The 18740-nt window shown below is 44.5% G+C and overlaps 1 protein-coding gene across 1 annotated transcript; it reads right to left on the minus strand.

The window, feature by feature from the left end:
* Positions 1–4897: 4897 nt before the first annotated feature.
* Positions 4898–16889, minus strand: LOC308324635 (small ubiquitin-related modifier 2). Its single transcript, XM_080776829.1, has 4 exons — positions 16758–16889; positions 14582–14713; positions 6280–6351; positions 4898–4992 (listed from the first exon to the last, which is right to left on the minus strand). The coding sequence occupies exons 1-4, from the start codon at positions 16776–16778 to the stop codon at positions 4930–4932; spliced, it is 288 nt and encodes a 95-aa protein (XP_080632955.1). The 5' UTR covers positions 16779–16889; the 3' UTR covers positions 4898–4929.
* Positions 16890–18740: the final 1851 nt, after the last annotated feature.

The raw sequence follows: 18740 nt of genomic DNA on the forward strand, positions 1-18740 counted from the left end.
CACGCGATAGTTTTGGTATGGAATGAACATAATATAATAATTAGGCATGCATCGCTTTGCCTAAAACACTGAACTATATACTGAACCGCAACTGGAAAAAGCCTACGCCGGCTCTCAAGCACTTTGATGTTGTCTGTTTAAATGTCTAAAGCCACAGTAGTTATGGCTCCAGGTGCCACATGTTGAATGTAGTAATGTTCAGCTACTATACAGACTAAAGACAATAAAGATTTTAACGAGATAAAATGAGAATCGTGATCTCAATTCTTGTCGACGAAGATTCACATTTTGAGCAAGAACGGTGCAGCACCAGCGGAGATGGAGACACAATGATCGGAGTTTGGGTAAAAAGAGAGAATAGCTTTATTTATTTTAACAGGTATCTTTATCAGAGAATACAGGTGATTATTCAAAACTCAATATTTTAAAGCTTGGCCTATAGTTCAAACTATTAGTAAAGACACGTCATTCTCTACACAACAACTACTATATAAAAAAAACAGATAAAAACAACAAAAACCAAAACGAACAAAAATAATTCAACGCAATTATTTTCTGCACGTCGCAGAAGCACATTTGAACCGCAGCCACATTACCACGCCCCCCCAAAAAAAACCAGTGAAATTAAAAGTGAATCTCTGAGTAATAAAATCCTGTCCCAAAAACGTTTAGATCTCTAGAGCCTGACTTCTAGACAACCGACCGGGCCTAGTCAGTCCACAACTGGTCTCGCATATAGCCAGACAACCATTCCACAATCTCCTGAATGCTATTCAGTCTGGAACTACAGCTCCTGAATGATATTCAGTCTTGAACCACAGCTCCTGAATGATATTCAGTCTTGAACTACAGCTCCTGAATGCTATTCAGTCTGGAACTACAGCTCCTGAATGATATTCAGTCTGGAACTACAGCTCCTGAATGCTATTCAGTCTTGAACCACAGCTCCTGAATGCTATTCAGTCTGGAACTACAGCTTCTGAATGCTATTCAGTCTGGAACCACAGCTTCCGAATGCTATTCAGTCTGGAACTACAGCTCCTGAATGCTATTCAGTCTTGAACCACAGCTCCTGAATGCTATTCAGTCTGGAACTACAGCTCCTGAATGCTATTCAGTCTGGAACTACAGCTCCTGAATGATATTCAGTCTGGAACTACAGCTCCTGAATGATATTCAGTCTGGAACTACAGCTCCTGAATGATATTCAGTCTGGAACCACAGCTCCTGAATGCTATTCAGTCTTGAACCACAGCTCCTGAATGCTATTCAGTCTGGAACCACAGCTCCTGAATGCTATTCAGTCTGGAACCACAGCTCCTGAATGCTATTAAGCCTGGAACCACAGCTCCTGAATGCTATTCAGTCTGGAACTACAGCTCCTGAATGCTATTCAGTCTGGAACCACAGCTCCTGAATGCTATTCAGTCTGGAACCACAGCTCCTGAATGCTATTAAGTCTGGAACCACAGCTCCTGAATGCTATTCAGTCTGGAACCACAGCTCCTGAATGCTATTCAGTCTGGAACCACAGCTCCTGAATGCTATTAAGTCTGGAACCACAGCTCCTGAATGCTATTCAGTCTGGAACCACAGCTTCTGAATGCTAGTCAGTATTTTAGCCGTGACGTGAGCGCCCCCTCCAGAGATGCTTCCGGGTCCGACTTTGTGTCGCTTTACTGTCCCCAGTAAATACTGTTATACTGTGACGTTCTGTCGGACTAAATCTGAGACTAAAACAACCACGAAAGTTTCATTTTACCGCTTACCCCGCAACAACAAAGCTGCTGCTCTCCCAAATCTGGCTGTGACAGGCCGTCTGCCCCACACGGAATACTATCGCCATTTTATTTCATTGTTTCAACTACATCCTCATTAATTGCAAACTAGATTCAACAGACTCAAGCCTGCACACATTCTAAATATGCCCTGAAATATTGTACTGAGCAAATGGACTGTTACCACCTTCAATAATAATGATAATAGTCTTTATTGTCTCCACATCATATATTTTCTTTGCCATGGACACTTGTACAAAACATTAATAATTCTACTCGAGTTGGAAGCATTAAGACCCATTTTAACCCTCAATGGCTTCCTTTCTGAAAAATAACGTCATTGTAAAAAGATTCACGCGTTTAGATATTCTATTTACAATGAGATGCGGACGGGAGCTGGTGCCACTTGGACCCGGACGTAACGTAGGACTACAAAATTATGTCAGACTAAAATACTGAATATAGTCTGGAACTACAGCTCCTGAAATCAGAGTAAGGAAGCTGCCATTTCAGTTCACGAAAATATATTTTAAAATATCGTTAGAGCTCATTTCCTTTTCAGCTAAGCAACAAGCTATATATGCTTAGATGATTTTTATTCAATTATAAATTTGCACGACTGTAAGGAAGAAACGGAAGTGCGGGAGGAGGCTTCACTTCCGCTTTATATTTTACTCATGGTAGAACTTCCGTTGCTCCAGACTGTATGACGGACCGTTTCTCCAGACTGTATGACGGACCGTTGGTCCAGACTGTATGACGGACCGTTGGTCCAGACTGTATGACGGACCGTTTCTCCAGACTGTATGACGGAAGCATTTGGTCCAGACTGTATGACGGACCGTTGGCCCAGACTGTATGACGGACCGTTGGTCCAGACTGTATGACGGACCGTTGGTCCAGACTGTATGACGGACCGTTGGTCCAGACTGTATGACGGACCGTTGGTCCAGACTGTATGACGGACCGTTGGCCCAGACTGTATGACGGACCGTTGGTCCAGACTGTATGACGGACCGTTGGTCCAGACTGTATGACGGACCGTTGGTCCAGACTGTATGAAGGACCGTTGGTCCAGACTGTATGACGGACCGTTGGTCCAGACTGTATGACGGACCGTTGGTCCAGACTGTATGACGGACCGTTGGTCCAGACTGTATGACGGACCGTTGGTCCAGACTGTATGAAGGACCGTTGGTCCAGACTGTATGACGGACCGTTGGTCCAGACTGTATGACGGACCGTTGGTCCAGACTGTATGACGGACCGTTGGTCCAGACTGTATGACGGACCGTTGGTCCAGACTGTATGACGGACCGTTGGTCCAGACTGTATGACGGACCGTTGGTCCAGACTGTATGAAGGACCGTTGGTCCAGACTGTATGACGGACCGTTGGTCCAGACTGTATGACGGACCGTTGGTCCAGACTGTATGACGGACCGTTGGTCCAGACTGTATGACAGAAGCATTTGCAAATTGCGAGAGGCAACAATCTGGCAATGTCGAGACTAGTCCACGACCAAACATTTCAACCACGACCTCCTCCCCATGCGCCGTTATTACTAACCACATGAACCCCAGCATCCCTATTCTAGCGGGGAACATTTGACAAAAAACATAGCTGATCGACAAGTTCACAACGCGTCGACGCGCTGTGAACTTGTAGATCTGCTATTTTTGACAAAGAGATTATTGGGCACGCACGCCTTATACTCTTTATCCCTAAACTTCTTTGCCATATTTTACTATCTTGAAAATCATTTTAAAATTGTTCAACTAGCCGATCTACATCGACACGTTGTGAGCGTGTAGATCGGCAATTTGAACTATTTTTAAATGTTTCTCAAAATAGTAAAAGAAAATGGCGAATAAGTTTAACGATAAGGGGTAAGATATAGATACTGTAGCACTTGGTGTAGATGGGAAAGTTGCAACTCGATCGTTTCAATGACACTGGAGGGGTTTTCGAGTGTTTAATATTCGGTGTGCGACTAGGACGACTAGGCCTCACAACCCCCCCAGAAACACAAAGCATTCAAACTGGGCTCCGCTCCCACAAACAAACATGGCATGACGAACCAACGGACAACACTTTGAACACGGAGTAATCCTGATGTGGCTTTTTATGTATGTTTATGTACAAATACGAGAGGTGTAACAAAGGGCATTGAATGAATGGAGAGCAGACGCTATACAACAGCAGTTATTATGTGTTATTGTAAAGGATTAGAGTCTATTTTCCGTGCGAGAGATGGCACGCAAACAGAGCATAAAGGGTGCGGTCACACGTGTGCGTCAGAAGTTCTGCGAGGGTGAGGTGCGACACGTCAATTTCTCTCCGTTGACTTGCGGGTTGTGTGCAGCGCCAGTGTTCTGGCGTGTGTAGTTTATTTGACCTATGTTGCGGCAGTTGGCTCACGGAACAAAAACTACAAGCAAAATGGCTTTTTTTCCTATTGGCTGACACCCGGTTAATAAAGTCCAGAAATGTTGAAAACCACGCGCTTCGAAACGACGCGTCGAAAAAGCCACGCACTTCGATGCGTCAAACGTGAGGGGAAGTCGACACCTCTGACGCACACGCCCCCGATGTATGCTCTGCGGCACGCCCGTGGTGCACGTCGAACACGCCAAGCTTCCGGCGCGGCGCGGACACGAAGCGCTGGGAGCTCGCAGGTCGTGCGACGGAGCATAAATTGGGCTAATGTGTGACCGTGCCCCGAACTGAGTCAGACATTAACCCATTCTGACCGGGCACCCATTTTGGTGTTGGCATCATGTTATGCTTTAGCTATTGAAAAATAGCAGATCTACAAGCTCATATCGCGCCACCGAGTGGCGCGATACGAGCTTGTAGGTCTGCTATTTTTGAAAAATTCGAAGAACGACTGACATTTTTAGAATCTGATCTCAGGTCAGAATGGGTTAATCAGACCAGTGTGTGTCCCGTGGAAACCTCGTATGAATCTGATCTCAGGTCAGAATGGGTTAAAGAGTTTAGGTCTTCTTCCTGCATGGTGTTCGGTTGAGACGGTGGAGCAGAGAAGCTTCCCGGATGTGATGGTGGTCTCGGGTGGGGTCCGGGTGTGTGTGTGTGTGTGTGTGTGTGTGTGTGCGTGTGTGTGTGTGTGGGGGGGAAACATGGACTCTTAATACAGGCCTCCCGTTTGCTGCTGGAACACGTCAATCGTATCTTCATCCTCCATTTCCAACTGTCGGGAGAAAAACAAAACAGCAAACTATAAACAGGCACCATGTGACGTTGTGTGATAAGACCTTAAAGTGTATAAACGGACATTTCTGCGTTATCTCGCCCATCGCCTCGCAGTGAGTGTTGATAGTCTGCTCTGCAGTGACCTGAGAGGACATGCATTCTTTTGAAGACACATTTAAGTGTAACACGTTACGTTACACACACTCAGGGAACCTTTAATTTACAATCTGGACATTTAGCAGGCGCTCGATTGTGGAATGACTTACACGTGCAAGGCCAGAGTAAATGACATGAACTCTAGTCAACAAACAGCAAGACAAACTATGGTGGCCTCAGTAGAACGCAGAGAGAACCGTATCGGGTCTCAAATAAACTAGGATCCCTGGTAAACATCAAAGCTAGTATCTGTTTAAACAACACACCATGTAAATAATATTCTGTGCATTTGAAACTGTCGGACACCAGGTGAACAATTGGCCTAGTATCTGTCTAAACAACAGGCCATGTAAATAATATGGGGTGTTATGGAGTCTGAAGAGGTGGTGAATGCTAGGGGGGGTGAGGTTGAGTTTGAACAGGTGAGTGCTAAGGGGGGGGGGGGGGGGAGTCTGAAGAGGTGCGTGCTAGTCAAGGAAGGTAAATTAAGGACACAACATAATTTTCTCTATCGAGCACTTCCAGCTGGCAGATTGGTCACACTGGGTGGCAAACAGCAGGCAGGGGTTTGATGGAATGCATTGTTGCAGTCAATGAAGGCCAGGTGAACAAGCTTAATAAATATAAATTTCTAACGATTTGACCTTTGTAAAATACTCTGACCAGGAAAATAAAGGAAGACATCTGTTTTTACAGCATATTTCACAGAATGATGTGTGGACTGTATCTAAAGAGCACAGAGTACGTTTATGAACGTGCCAAAGTCTGACAACCAAATCACCATAATACAGAACCTGAAATGCTCGAAAAACCAGCGATCACAAAACAGCCCTGTGACATGTCTTCTTCTTTGATATTCCTGAACCCATGACATCAGAAAGGTCACCAGGACATCAGAAATAGTGTTTGTATATAAGCTGGTCCAGCCGGCTCTCATCCACTCCTAAGCATTTCACCCAAACGTACACCGCCAGTTTACTTCCTTAATTTACCTTCCTTGGTGCTAGGGGGTGAGTGTGAAGAGGTGAGTGCTAGGGGGTGAGTGTGAAGAGGTGAGTGCTAGGGGGTGAGTGTGAAGAGGTGAGTGCTAGGGGGTGAGTCTGAAGATGGAAGTGTTTTTTTTCCGTACCTGTGCCGGTGTGTCTGTCTCGTTTATTGGCTGTCCGTCGAATCGGAACCTGATTTGCCTCATGGCCAAGCCCTGCATTGAGAGAGAGAGAGAGAGAGAGACACACACACACACACACACACACACACACACACACACACACACACACACACACACACACACACACTGAGTGAAGCACATCCCCATGTCACACCGTACGTTAGGAGGAGCTGTTATAGTTGGAGTCCATTCTATAAACAGTGACATTTCCACATCCATCCACTGCCAAGTAGTTCATAACAAGATGACAGTAGTAACCCAGCAACATTCACTGCTCCTTTCAGCAGCTCAGAGCACTAGTTGGCTCTAAAACCTGCTTCATATCAAGGACACAACCACCCTTAAGTCTAGTCATTGTGTGAATTCCTGCATCGAGCGACCTCGGTACATAGAACATTGATTTATTGGAGATTCTGACTTTCAATTGTGCACACATACAAGTTGTTTTGATTGTATTGTTTCACTTTCACAATGTAAAAGTAAGTTTTCTCATGCCAATAAAGCTCTTTGAATGTGTGTGTGTGTGTGTGTGTGTGTGCAGTGTGCACACGTGCGTGTGTGTGTGTGTCATATCCTGACAATTCAGAATTCACATCCATGTTGACGTTCCAAATGAAGCAAACATCTGATAGAGTGATCAACAACAAAAACATCTCCATAAAGAGGAAGGAAGTCAGTGCACCTCGACGACGTCTGACCTACTTTCACAGCCGTGTTAAATCACACCACACGGAGCCTCTCCCTGTATACATTTGGCGAAGATAGACGATCTACAGCCTCATAAATATATTATTGGCTATGTATTTTTGCTGAAGAGATTTAGTGTAAAAGGAGGTGGTCTAGTACAGAGCCCTGGGGGACACCGGGCAGTGTATATCAGCCTCTGTCGGGCTTTGGAAACCTAATATGTTGCTTTGTTACTTTTCAGGATTCAAATTAAGCATTATGTTATACCTTAGCTATTGAAAAATATTCCACAACTATTTTTGAAGAATTGTGAAAATGTGGCGCGATATCTTTGAATATATATTCTTTCAGAGCGAACGTTTTTAATTAAAATCTTATCTTCTGGGGGGGTCCCTGGAACAACATATATTCAACAACATACAGCAAATACAGATAATTCTGGGGGTCCTTGACATGAGAAAGGTTGAGCACCACTGACGGAAACATAGGTTTTCAGAAAAAAATTAGGATTTAGAAGCCAGTTTTTAAGAATCGGCCTCAGGTCGAAATGGGTTAATAATTACAGCCCTTTCTCACCGACAGCCGGTAAATATCCAAGGATTTCACACAGCCCCACCCTGGAGATTTTTAAATCCAACTTGAAAACACACCTTTTTAGTCTGGCTATTAATACAGTGTGAAGTTATTGTTTATTGTTGTTCATTGTTTTTGTTTTGTTTGCTTGGCCTGTTTTATGATTGTATTACATGTTCTACTATTGCACTGTGGATAGCTAGACTACGGTCTACCTGTTCTCTGGAAAGCACTAAATGTGCTATATAAATAAAATGTACTTGACTTCAATTGACAGAGTTCAGAGTTTTGCTCAAGGACACTTGGACACTACCTCTGGGGGAGCCCACAGGGATTGAACTGGGAACCTTGTGGTTCCCATCCAGCCACTCTATACTCCTGAGCACCAGCTGGGCTTACGTTGTGACCAGGCTTTTCTTTATGCTTCTCTGGCTTACGTTGTGACCAGGCTTTTCTTTATGCTTCTCTGCCTTAGGTTGTGACCAGGCTTTTCTTTATGCTTCTCTGCCTTAGGTTGTGACCAGACTTTTCTTTATGCTACTCTGGCTGAGTAAGTGACGTGTTGTGAGCTTGTAGATCAATTTCTGCTATTCTGGGAAAGGTTCCAGGTTGAAAGTGTATGAACATTTTCCGACATGGAAATTGCGATTATCTCAAATAAACGATACGTAGCTTGCAGAGTTATAGTTCGAGGGGTTAATATGCTGCATTACTATGTGGGTGTATTCAGTGTGCGCAAGACCCACACGTCATTCGCTGATGTGGCAGTCAGCTGACCAGTTGCAACTAGACTGCATGCATTCTTCCTGCCTTCCTTCTGCTTATGGTTCCTGGTTGTTGTCATGTGATGTTTGCTCCCACCACCACCCCAGCACCACCGGTGGGCTCTGTTATTTCTGGGGGGGGGGGTTGTTATTGTATATCTATCTCCCTGCTCTTAATGTTTAATGGTGGCGTTTAATTGTGCCGAGCAGGGAGAAAAATGTAGCAGAACCCGAACGCCAATGTAAAATATCATATGCACACTGTATTCTCATTCTATAATAAATATTGGTTAAATCTATTCGTGAGTTATGCGACTGAACTGGGATTAGACGACGATGTAATACAGGGACAGGCACCATCAGCACAGCTGCATGAAGACTTCCCTGACGCGACTTCATTGACTTTCAAATAAAATGGCCGTGCCAGCAGTTTTCTTTCAAAAGACTCTCTCTCTCTCTCTCTTCCCTTCTTTCCATATAGTCAGTCCATCTAATTACTACTGTATTGACGTCAGAGTACAGTACAGTACAGCAGAGGTACAGTATAGAGCTATAGTACACCACCGGCTAACAACATGGCCTTGTCCCAGACTCCCGGTGCACACGGCCTTATATGGTGAACGTTTTAGTGTGTTTTAGCCGACTAAAATTTATTTTGGCGGGCCTTGATGTCGTCGTAATGACTGATTTTACACTCGATCTACAAGCTCACAATGCGTCGCGACGCGTTGTGAGCTTGTAGATCGGCTATTTTCAGCATGCAACCAAGTGTAAAATAACTTATACTGGATCTCTTGTCCACTAGTCCCCTTCCTAACATTTTAAGTCTAGTTTTTATTTGTAGATGAAATTGTCAGTATATTTAGTCTTAGTCATCATAGCTTAGTTTTCATGTAGTTTCCATTTAGTTTTCGTCAGGGAAAAAAGGTAGTCAACGAACAATTTTCATCTTAGTTTTAGTCGACGAAATCAACACTGTTGCTGTCAGGTGTTGTTCCAGTGTTTCAGACATGTAGCTGTCAGGTGTTATTCCAGTGTTTCAGACATGTAGCTGTCAGGTGTTATTCCAGTGTTTCAGACATGTAGCTGTCAGGTGTTATTCCAGTGTTTCAGACATGTAGCTGTCAGGTGTTATTCCAGTGTTTCAGACATGTAGCTGTCAGGTGTTATTCCAGTGTTTCAGACATGTAGCTGTCAGGTGTTGTTCCAGTGTTTCAGACATGTAGCTGTCAGGTGTTATTCCAGTGTTTCAGACATGTAACTGTCAGGTGTTGTTCCAGTGTTTCAGACATGTAGCTGTCAGGTGTTATCCCAGTGTTTCAGACATGTAGCTGTCAGGTGTTGTTCCAGTGTTTCAGACATGTAGCTGTCAGGTGTTATTCCAGTGTTTCAGACATGTAGCTGTCAGGTGTTATTCCAGTGTTTCAGACATGTAGCTGTCAGGTGTTATTCCAGTGTTTCAGACATGTAGCTGTCAGGTGTTATTCCAGTGTTTCAGACATGTAGCTGTCAGGTGTTGTTCCAGTGTTTCAGACATGTAGCTGTCAGGTGTTATCCCAGTGTTTCAGACATGTAGCTGTCAGGTGTTATTCCAGTGTTTCAGACATGTAGCTGTCAGGTGTTGTTCCAGTGTTTCAGACATGTAGCTGTCAGGTGTTATCCCAGTGTTTCAGACATGTAGCTGTCAGGTGTTATTCCAGTGTTTCAGACATGTAGCTGTCAGGTGTTATTCCAGTGTTTCAGACATGTAGCTGTCAGGTGTTATCCCAGTGTTTCAGACATGTAGCTGTCAGGTGTTATTCCAGTGTTTCAGACATGTAGCTGTCAGGTGTTGTTCCAGTGTTTCAGACATGTAGCTGTCAGGTGTTATTCCAGTGTTTCAGACATGTAGCTGTCAGGTGTTGTTCCAGTGTTTCAGACATGTAGCTGTCAGGTGTTATCCCAGTGTTTCAGACATGTAGCTGTCAGGTGTTATTCCAGTGTTTCAGACATGTAGCTGTCAGGTGTTATTCCAGTGTTTCAGACCTGCAGCCATGGTTGCTGTCTGTCAGGGTTATTCCAGTGATTGGGAGGAAGCAGCGGAGAGCAGAGCAGAGCAGAGCAGAGCAGAGCAGAGCAGAGCAGAGGAGAGGAGAGGAGAGGAGAGGAGAGGAGAGCAGGTCTTGTGACCTGGCTGCGCAGCACGCTGTGGTTTAAAATAGACCTAATGAACATCCACCCTGCATGGCTGGAGGATTGACTGAGGCACTGCAGTCACTGTTGAGGTGAATCTGTTACTGATGTTATCAACACGACAGCATCTTATCTTCCCTCTTCACCTTTAGTCTGTACTTTTGACTGTTCCAGGTTGACGTTAATTTGATGACACGGTAGACAGCCTGACAATACAGAAGTAAGTCTACTTGAATCTCCATATTATTATAATTGGTCCTCACTATGATGTTCATGCTACAAAATGGTACAATGTTTTCCTACTCGGTCTGTGGCTCGTCGGAGGGCTGTGAACACTTCAAAAACCTAGCCTAGATTTCACACATTTTAGATTTGTATTAACACGGGAACAATGGCTTCCATTATCAGAATGCACATTTTCCACGACTAGAAAGCCTGCAGTTTCTATTAGCTTGGATCAGACCCGGCGCCACTGGGTGCCCGGCACCCCCATTTTATGTAGCCTACCTACATATCGTTTTACTTCATAAAAACTATGTGTGGCCCGTCGCCATTTTCAATTGCCCCCTCAGTCATTTCATCCCGCAGCCAAGCCTAAATTGTATTCCTCCATGAATTATGTCAGTGGTAGTGGTGGGTTTCTGAACTGTCCACAGCCCTCCTCTGAGACACAGAGTGAGTAGACAGGTTTCTGAACTGTCCACAGCCCTCCTCTGAGACACAGAGTGAGTAGACAGGTTTCTGAACTGTCCACAGCTCTCCTCTGAGACACAGACTGAGACACAGAGTGAGTACCGTACTATGAGCATTAGTGAGAAAATAACCAGTTATATGAAGATAGGTTGAACATGCTTTACCTATTGAAAAATAGTAGATCTACAAGCTCATACGAGCTTGTAGATCTGCTATGTTAAATCGTGAAAATGTTTGCAAATCTTTGAATATATATTCTTCCACGGTGAACGTTTTTAACTCATCTTTGCTTCTGGGAGGAGGTCCCTGAAACAACCTATTTACTGATGGGGGTCCGCGGCCAAATACAGATAATTCTGGGGGTCCTTGACATGAAAAAGGTTGAGCACTGACATAGAAACAAAAGGATTTTCAGAAAACTGTCAGGATTTAGAAGACATTTTGTAGAATCTGGCCTCAGTTCTAAATGGGTTAAACCCATTTAGGCCTGACAAAACTTTCACTCTGAAATAATTTATATTCAAAGATCTGTGCCACATTTTTACGATAAAAAACAAATAGCAGACCTACAAGCTCGTATTTTGTCAATAGGTAAAGTATAACATAAGGCTTAGTTAAAACACCAAAAGGGGTTCCCGCCCAAAATGGGTTAAGTATTGTTTTCTATGTTTTCATGTCAGCACATTCATGATGATGGATTATTAGGTTGTGAGGAAACAAAATATGATAAAACACAACGTCAGCATCCTGCGATACATAAGTCCATTCTATGACATCACCACCACCCTATTCATTCAAATGTCAACGCTGCTCTGGGAAATCAGCCAGAATTAGACGGTAAATCTCAGTAAACCAGCAGATAAAAAAACAGTTACATATACAGTAGGTACTCAACATGGGGTCCGGGGACCCCCAGGGGTCCCAAATGGACCCTTTACGGGTCTGTAGTGTTAAATGAACACTGAGGATTTTACAGTCCTCAAGAGTTAAAAAAAAAAAAAACCACACCCATGTGAAGTGAGGGGCGCTCATATCATCGTACATCATCATGACGTCGATTTGCTCAGACACATATGACGTAAATTCTCCGTTCATTGTCGACAGAGTGCATTTCTAGTTATCTCCTTCTTCCCCTACCTCTCTTCCTCCCCCTTATGTCACGTCACCCCCCCAGCCCCCCCCCATGTTACCCCACATATCTACTGTGCACTGCTGTTATCTATAAATCTATTATTTATGTGTTCTGCTCAGACACACCCTGAATAATGAAGTGAAATCAATCAATCGCTAAATCAATCGCGGAGGCACAGCTGACGTTAACGTCAGTAAAGGATCAGCAGCTCGTCCCAAACCCCTGCATGGAGAACTGGAGGCCCCGTTTAGACTGCAGTCACATCCTGACGTCGAATCTGATGTGTTTTGGCCGCGACCATTCACACTGCGTTCGCAAGTGACCAGATTTGCACTCACTGGCAGTCAAATCGAGCCTGAATCAGATCTGAGCCACAGACAGATTGGAATCCGATTTGTTTAAATAAGTCTAAAGCACAAACAATTACATCCCATGGAATCCGATTTAAATCAGGTTACTTAGTGCATTCAGACTGAGACAGAGCTCCTGAAATCAGATTTGAAATCACCTTTGAATGCGTCTCAAATCACATTGGAAAATAAATAAAAAATCTGATTCCATGCGACCCGTCTACTCTGCATTTATCCAATTCTGGACGGGAACCCCTTTTGGTGTTTTAACTACGCATCATGTTATACTTTAGCTATTGAAAAATAGCAGATCTACAAGCTCGTAGCGCGCCACCGAGTGGCGCGCTACGAGCTTGTAGGTCTGCTATTGAAAAATCGTGCGGCACAAATCGTGCGGCACAAATCTTTGAATATATATTCTTTCAGAGTGAACGTATTATATATTTTGACGCCAGGCCTAAATGGGTTAAACAAATCAGATTTCAATCTGGATGTGGCACAGATCTGGTTCAGTGTAAACGGGGCCTAAGACACTTATTGTAGAAGTAACAGCACCAACCAGAACTAACCAGATCCCAACAGTAAATAGAACACCACCTACTATAAGTACTATAAGTACGGATTTCGGGAGGTGTAGTTCCAGACTCTATATGCTCTAGGCTTAGCCTGGGCACCATTCCATTTCAGGTTTATGAACCGGTCGGGACTCAGCGGATGATATCGCTACGTCAGACACGAACAGAGAACAGGCTTTCCTCCGAGGTGGAAAGCCTGGTGAGGCGAGGTTACTCTAGGCTATATAAGCATTCGGATATTGTGGAATAGTTGTCTGGCTACGCGAGACTACACAACTAGTGATTTAGAAGCCCTCTGTGGAATCGGCCTAAGGTTTTAATGGGTTAAGAATAATTGTAGTTAGGGAGAGCCCAGAGCTCAGAGTTCAGAGCGTAGGCGGACAGAGTAAAGGTCCTTTCAGATGGGCAGCGTGTGACTCAGACGTTGAACTTGTCGCCTGGATCAACGGCAGGTCTGCTCCAGGTCTGCTCCAGGTCTGCTCAAGAGGGGCGCCACAACAAAAAAAAGAAGCTCAACACAATCCAGTTCTAGTCCGTCACGGGCGTGTGCATGAAACGAGCACGTGCACGACAATTTCACAGGACCGCGTCCATGCATGAAAATGTGCTTGCGTTGTCTCTGCTCGTACAAAAAAGAAAAAAAAGACCCTGCAAGCCCCTCATTGAAAATGTATTAGTAGACTAGACGCGTGGTTAATAATGCACGGTACAGTAGGTCAAACGCCCCTCCCAGGGTCATGATCACCATGCTGGTTTGTCGTGGACCCTTTTGTCCACCATGCAGACATACAACATGAGCGGACAGTATTATTACCAGAAACACACAAAGAGCTACTATAGCCCTGAATGACCATAACAGGTCTGTAACTCTGAGTTATTGCAAATAAAACTCTCGCAGTAGGCCTTCAGAGCGGTGTGTGTGTGTGCGTGTAGGCCTTCAGAGCAGTGTGTGTGTGTGTGTGTGTGTCATACCTGTCTCTTGCAGTAGGCCTTCAGAGCGGTGTGTGTGTGTGCGTGTGTAGGCCTTCAGAGCGGTGTGTGTGTGTAGGCCTTCAGAGCAGTGTGTGTGTGTGTGTGTGTGTGTGTGCGTGTGTAGGCCTTCAGAGCAGTGTGTGTGTGTGTGTGTGTGTGTGTGTGTGTGTGTGTGTGTGTGTGTGTGACTGCGTGTCATACCTGTCTCTCGCAGTAGGCCTTCAGAGCGGTGTGTGTGTGTGTGTGTGTGTGTGTGTGTGTGTGTCATACCTGTCTCTTGCAGTAGGCCTTCAGAGCGGTGTGTGTGTGTGTGTGTGTGTGTGTGTGTGTGTGTGTGTGTCATACCTGTCTCTCGCAGTAGGCCTTCATCAGCTTGTTGAGCGGTGTGTGTCGTTTGATCTTGAACTGCACCACCGATCCGTCCTGGCCCGCCACCTTCAGGTTGATGTGGTCATTGTTCTCCGTCTTCACTCCCTCCTGCCGGACAGACAGACAGACAGACGTACAGACAAGACGTACAGACAGACGGACGGACAGACGGACGAACAGACGCAGAGAAAACAACACGTCAACAACACTGTATAGGAAATGAGTCCGTTGGGTTCGCACACTGTAGAATGAGTCCTTATGCAACAGCCCTTTGTTAAAGACCCGCTCGGCCTGACCTAGCTGTACGATGGCTTTGTGAGGCAAAGACAGCCGATCTACAAGCTCACGACGACGCGTTTTGAGCTTGTGTAAAACAGATCGTCTGGGTTGAGACACGCCGTGAGCTTGTAGATCTGCTATTTTCATCATAATATGGCAGTATAATATATATATATATAAATGAGGTATTAGGCTTTTTGCATGGAAGAATACGCAATAGGATAATGTGATATTCGTCTCATATCAGTTGATAATATCACTCTAATAATGCATGATAGTTGATACATTATCAGTGATGCAAACAGCCTGCATCCTTATAGACTCACTACATTGAGAAAGGATGCAAATCATGTCCCCCTCCAGGGGTCCTGGGATGCAATACTGTACTCAGTACTGTACTCTGACACCGTTGAAGTAGGACTCATAAAATAAAATGCTCCTGGGACCCATCTAAGACTAAAAGACACCCCATGGTCCCAGGACCCATTACATAGGGAAAAAAAACAATTTGCATCACTGCATTATTACAGGCAGTTATGGACCAGACACGGTAAGCATGATCAATCCGTAACAGAGGTGCTGGTTCACCTCCCCAGGGCACCGTACTGCCCAGGTGCCCGTGAGCAAGGCACCAAACCCCTATAACATTATATTACTGTTGTAGCTGATCTACAAGCTCAAAGCGCGTCTCACTGCGAAAAAAAAAGGCAAAGAAGTTTAGGGATAAGGGGTTTAGCGGTGATGCAAATGGAGCCCTGGGTGTCCCAGAGAATACAAAATAATACCAATATGGAAAATAACAAAAACTGGGGTTTCTTCAAAAAAAAAAAAAAGTTGGGAATGATCGAGGTGCCTGATTGTGACTGACTGAATACTTTATTAACAGTTTCCATGGACAGGGAAGTACAGTTCCATACCAAGGTAATGGGACTAAATTTATTTAGCTCCTATGCCACCAAAATGTGGAACGCCCTTCCAACAGTCATTAAGACATGCAAATCCCTTGACTCCTTCAAAACTGCTCTCAAAGGGCACCTACGGACGGCTGCAATTCGAAACTGGCCCCCGTAAAATCTGAATCCCCCTCCCACCTCTGTCCCCCTTTCTTTTTCCTTTTTACCTCCTATGATGATTTCCTTTTGACTATATAGTTGTGTATATTCGTACGTCTCTAAATGTTTTGATGAATTGAAAATGGTGGGCACTATTGTAAACAAGTGTAATGCTTTATGGTGTCGTCCACTCACTGTTAACAGTTTTTGTATTGAGTTGTACTTGAAATGTACTGTAATTCTGCAAACTGTTAATCAATCAATCAATCAAGGTCTGTCTAAAAAGGACACAAACAAGAAAGGCTTTCTGCTTGTTCCCATTGGATCCTCATGTAGGCTACTACTCAATTTATCAAAAAACATGAATGATAGATAAATACAGTCGATCTCTGAATTATGCATATAGTATAAACACAGACTTGCGTGCACACAGTCACACACCCACACACACAGTTAACAGTCTTTGTATTGAGTTTGTGCTTGAAATGTACTGTAATTTTCTGCAAACTGTTAATAGTCAATCAAAATGAATCTCACACACACACACACACACACACACACACACACACACACCATTGAATCTTCAGTCATTCATGCACCTCTCTCTCTCTCTGCTCTGCTGCTTGTTTGCAATCTACCGCCATGGATGCGCGTGCACAAGCCTTCCGGTGTGTGTGTGTATGCTGCACGTTTTATAGTTGTTTATTTTTGTTCTAGCGTTTTCAACTTTATGATATAAAATAAACATGAACTTTGCCCCCTTCATTCACCCCCCCCTGACCCCGTGGAGTGACGCAAATAAGGAAAATAAAAAAGCTCACCTTTGGTTTTTCGTCAGCCATGGTTTTGGTTTTATGGGTTTTTTGTTGTCACTTCTTTTCTATTTTCTGCGCTTCTCCTGCTACGCCGCCGCCGCCGCACACACAAAGAACGCGTGCGCGCGCACGTACTCGCGCCCGCTTAAAATACCGGGGCGAGCGTGCGCGGTCACGCGACCCGTGCGCGTCCACCGCGCTCGGCCGCCATTGGCCCGACGGTGGGGGAGTGTCACGTGACGTGAGGAGAGTGCATGGACGGTGCGTACGTGCGCGGTCCCGGCGAATGGGGCGGGAGGGAGCAGGTTGCGTGGACGCGCGTTAAAGAAGCATACAGGCAGACGCGTGCACGCGCATTTTTTTCCTCCCCCTGTTTCCTTTTGTTACATTAGATTTTTTATAGAGGTATTACTTTAAAAATAGTTATAAAAACACAACCCTGCACTGTACATATACTGTAAATATACAATAATGACGTTTTACCATAGATAAATAAGGGTTTATTTCTATACTGGGACTCACATAGCTAGTCTTTTAGTGTTTTTGTCCTCCTGTGTGCAGAGGCGTTCCAGAGGCCATCTTGTTTCTATTAACATTGTGCAATAACCGTACGCAGGCTGTTAGTTTTCACCACAGTAAATCTCCAACATTTCCGTGTCAAGCGACCCACATGTTCATAGGCTATTATCTGGCCCACCGCATACCCCCATCTAAAAAGCTTTTGTGCCAGGGTGGCCCTGGGGGGTCCCCCATAAGATATATAGCCTATATATCTCCCCCCCACCCCCCCAAAGACAACAGATCTACAAGCTCAATGTGAATCATTCGCGATGCGTTGTAAACTTGCCATCTGCTATTTTTGAATATATTTATGATGACATTGTTTCAATTCAATGTCATAAACTGTTCCTAGTTTTTTTTGCATTGGGGACCACCTGGAACCCCCCAACGACCCCCTGGGGGTCCCTGGGCCACACTTTGAGAACCGATATGGTTTGACACAGACACATGGGTTACAGTATGTATAACCTGTTTCCGCCATATGGGGGCGGTATTGAGTTAAAAGTTATGATGTGAAACAAAATGTGATTGTGAAGGAAAGTGAATCTCTTCAATCTGGCAGAGTTAGCAGTTAGGTTAACATATTTAAACAGTGTAACTACTAATGTATATATCATAACGTGTCCAACAACAATTTTTTATGTAAAAAAATATAAAATCACATCCAAAATAGCCCACTTGACCTGTATCCATCTGATGAATTGAAAATGGTGGACCCTGTTTTAAACTGCTAGAGCCTCTTTCATTGGCATATATTTTCAAATGGGGGGGTCCGCGGGCTATTAACTAATTCGTTTTTTATCTCCGGGTGAGTGCAGGAGTGGACCTGGTGAGACGTAGGGCCCGGACAGGAGTCATCCCACAGAGCCTAGTCCCTCCACATACCAGAATTGTACCTCTCAGTCCTGGCATAGTAGTTCATACTTCCAACAGATTGTGTCTTTCCCTAGTGGGTCTAATCGAGGATAGCTACTGGGATGTAAGTCGGGACTCGATCACCCCGGCTGGGTCACCCGAGTGAGGGGTATGATGTTCGCGAGACACGGAACCTTGATGACCTTGCTTGGGACACATCACTGAGGATACGTCCCAGTAGTTGCATCCATGCGATGTATTTTCGTTCTAGTGTCAATTTGGGGTCCTTGACATGAAGGTCCAGCAGCAGCTAATGAACCTGTAGCTCCACTGCTACAGTAGTACTTGGATTATCACAAGATTAACCCATTTAGAGAACGATTCTACAAATGTCTTCTAAAACATTTTCATGTCAAGTAACCTCAAAAATATATGTAATTGGCCGCCGACCCCCATCTGAAAATATGTTGTTCCAGGGACAACCCCAGAAGCAAAAATATGAGTTGAAACATTTGCTCTGAAAGTATATTCAAAGATTTGCACCACATTTTCAAGACCTACAAGCTCATAGCA

This window comes from Protomyctophum bolini, assembly GCF_963924005.1.
Source record: "Protomyctophum bolini genome assembly, chromosome: 11".
Lineage (NCBI taxonomy): Eukaryota > Metazoa > Chordata > Actinopteri > Myctophiformes > Myctophidae > Protomyctophum > Protomyctophum bolini.

Bases quoted from the DNA above. Each gene is read 5' to 3' on its own strand.
- LOC308324635 (XM_080776829.1), bottom strand. From the start codon at position 16,778: ATGGCTGACGAAAAACCAAAG. The intron at 6,352-14,581 runs GTATGACACACA...CTCTCAATGCAG, and splicing joins AGGCCTACTGCGAGAGACAG to GGCTTGGCCATGAGGCAAAT. The intron at 4,993-6,279 runs GTACGGAAAAAA...TTCTCCCGACAG, and splicing joins AGACAGACACACCGGCACAG to TTGGAAATGGAGGATGAAGA.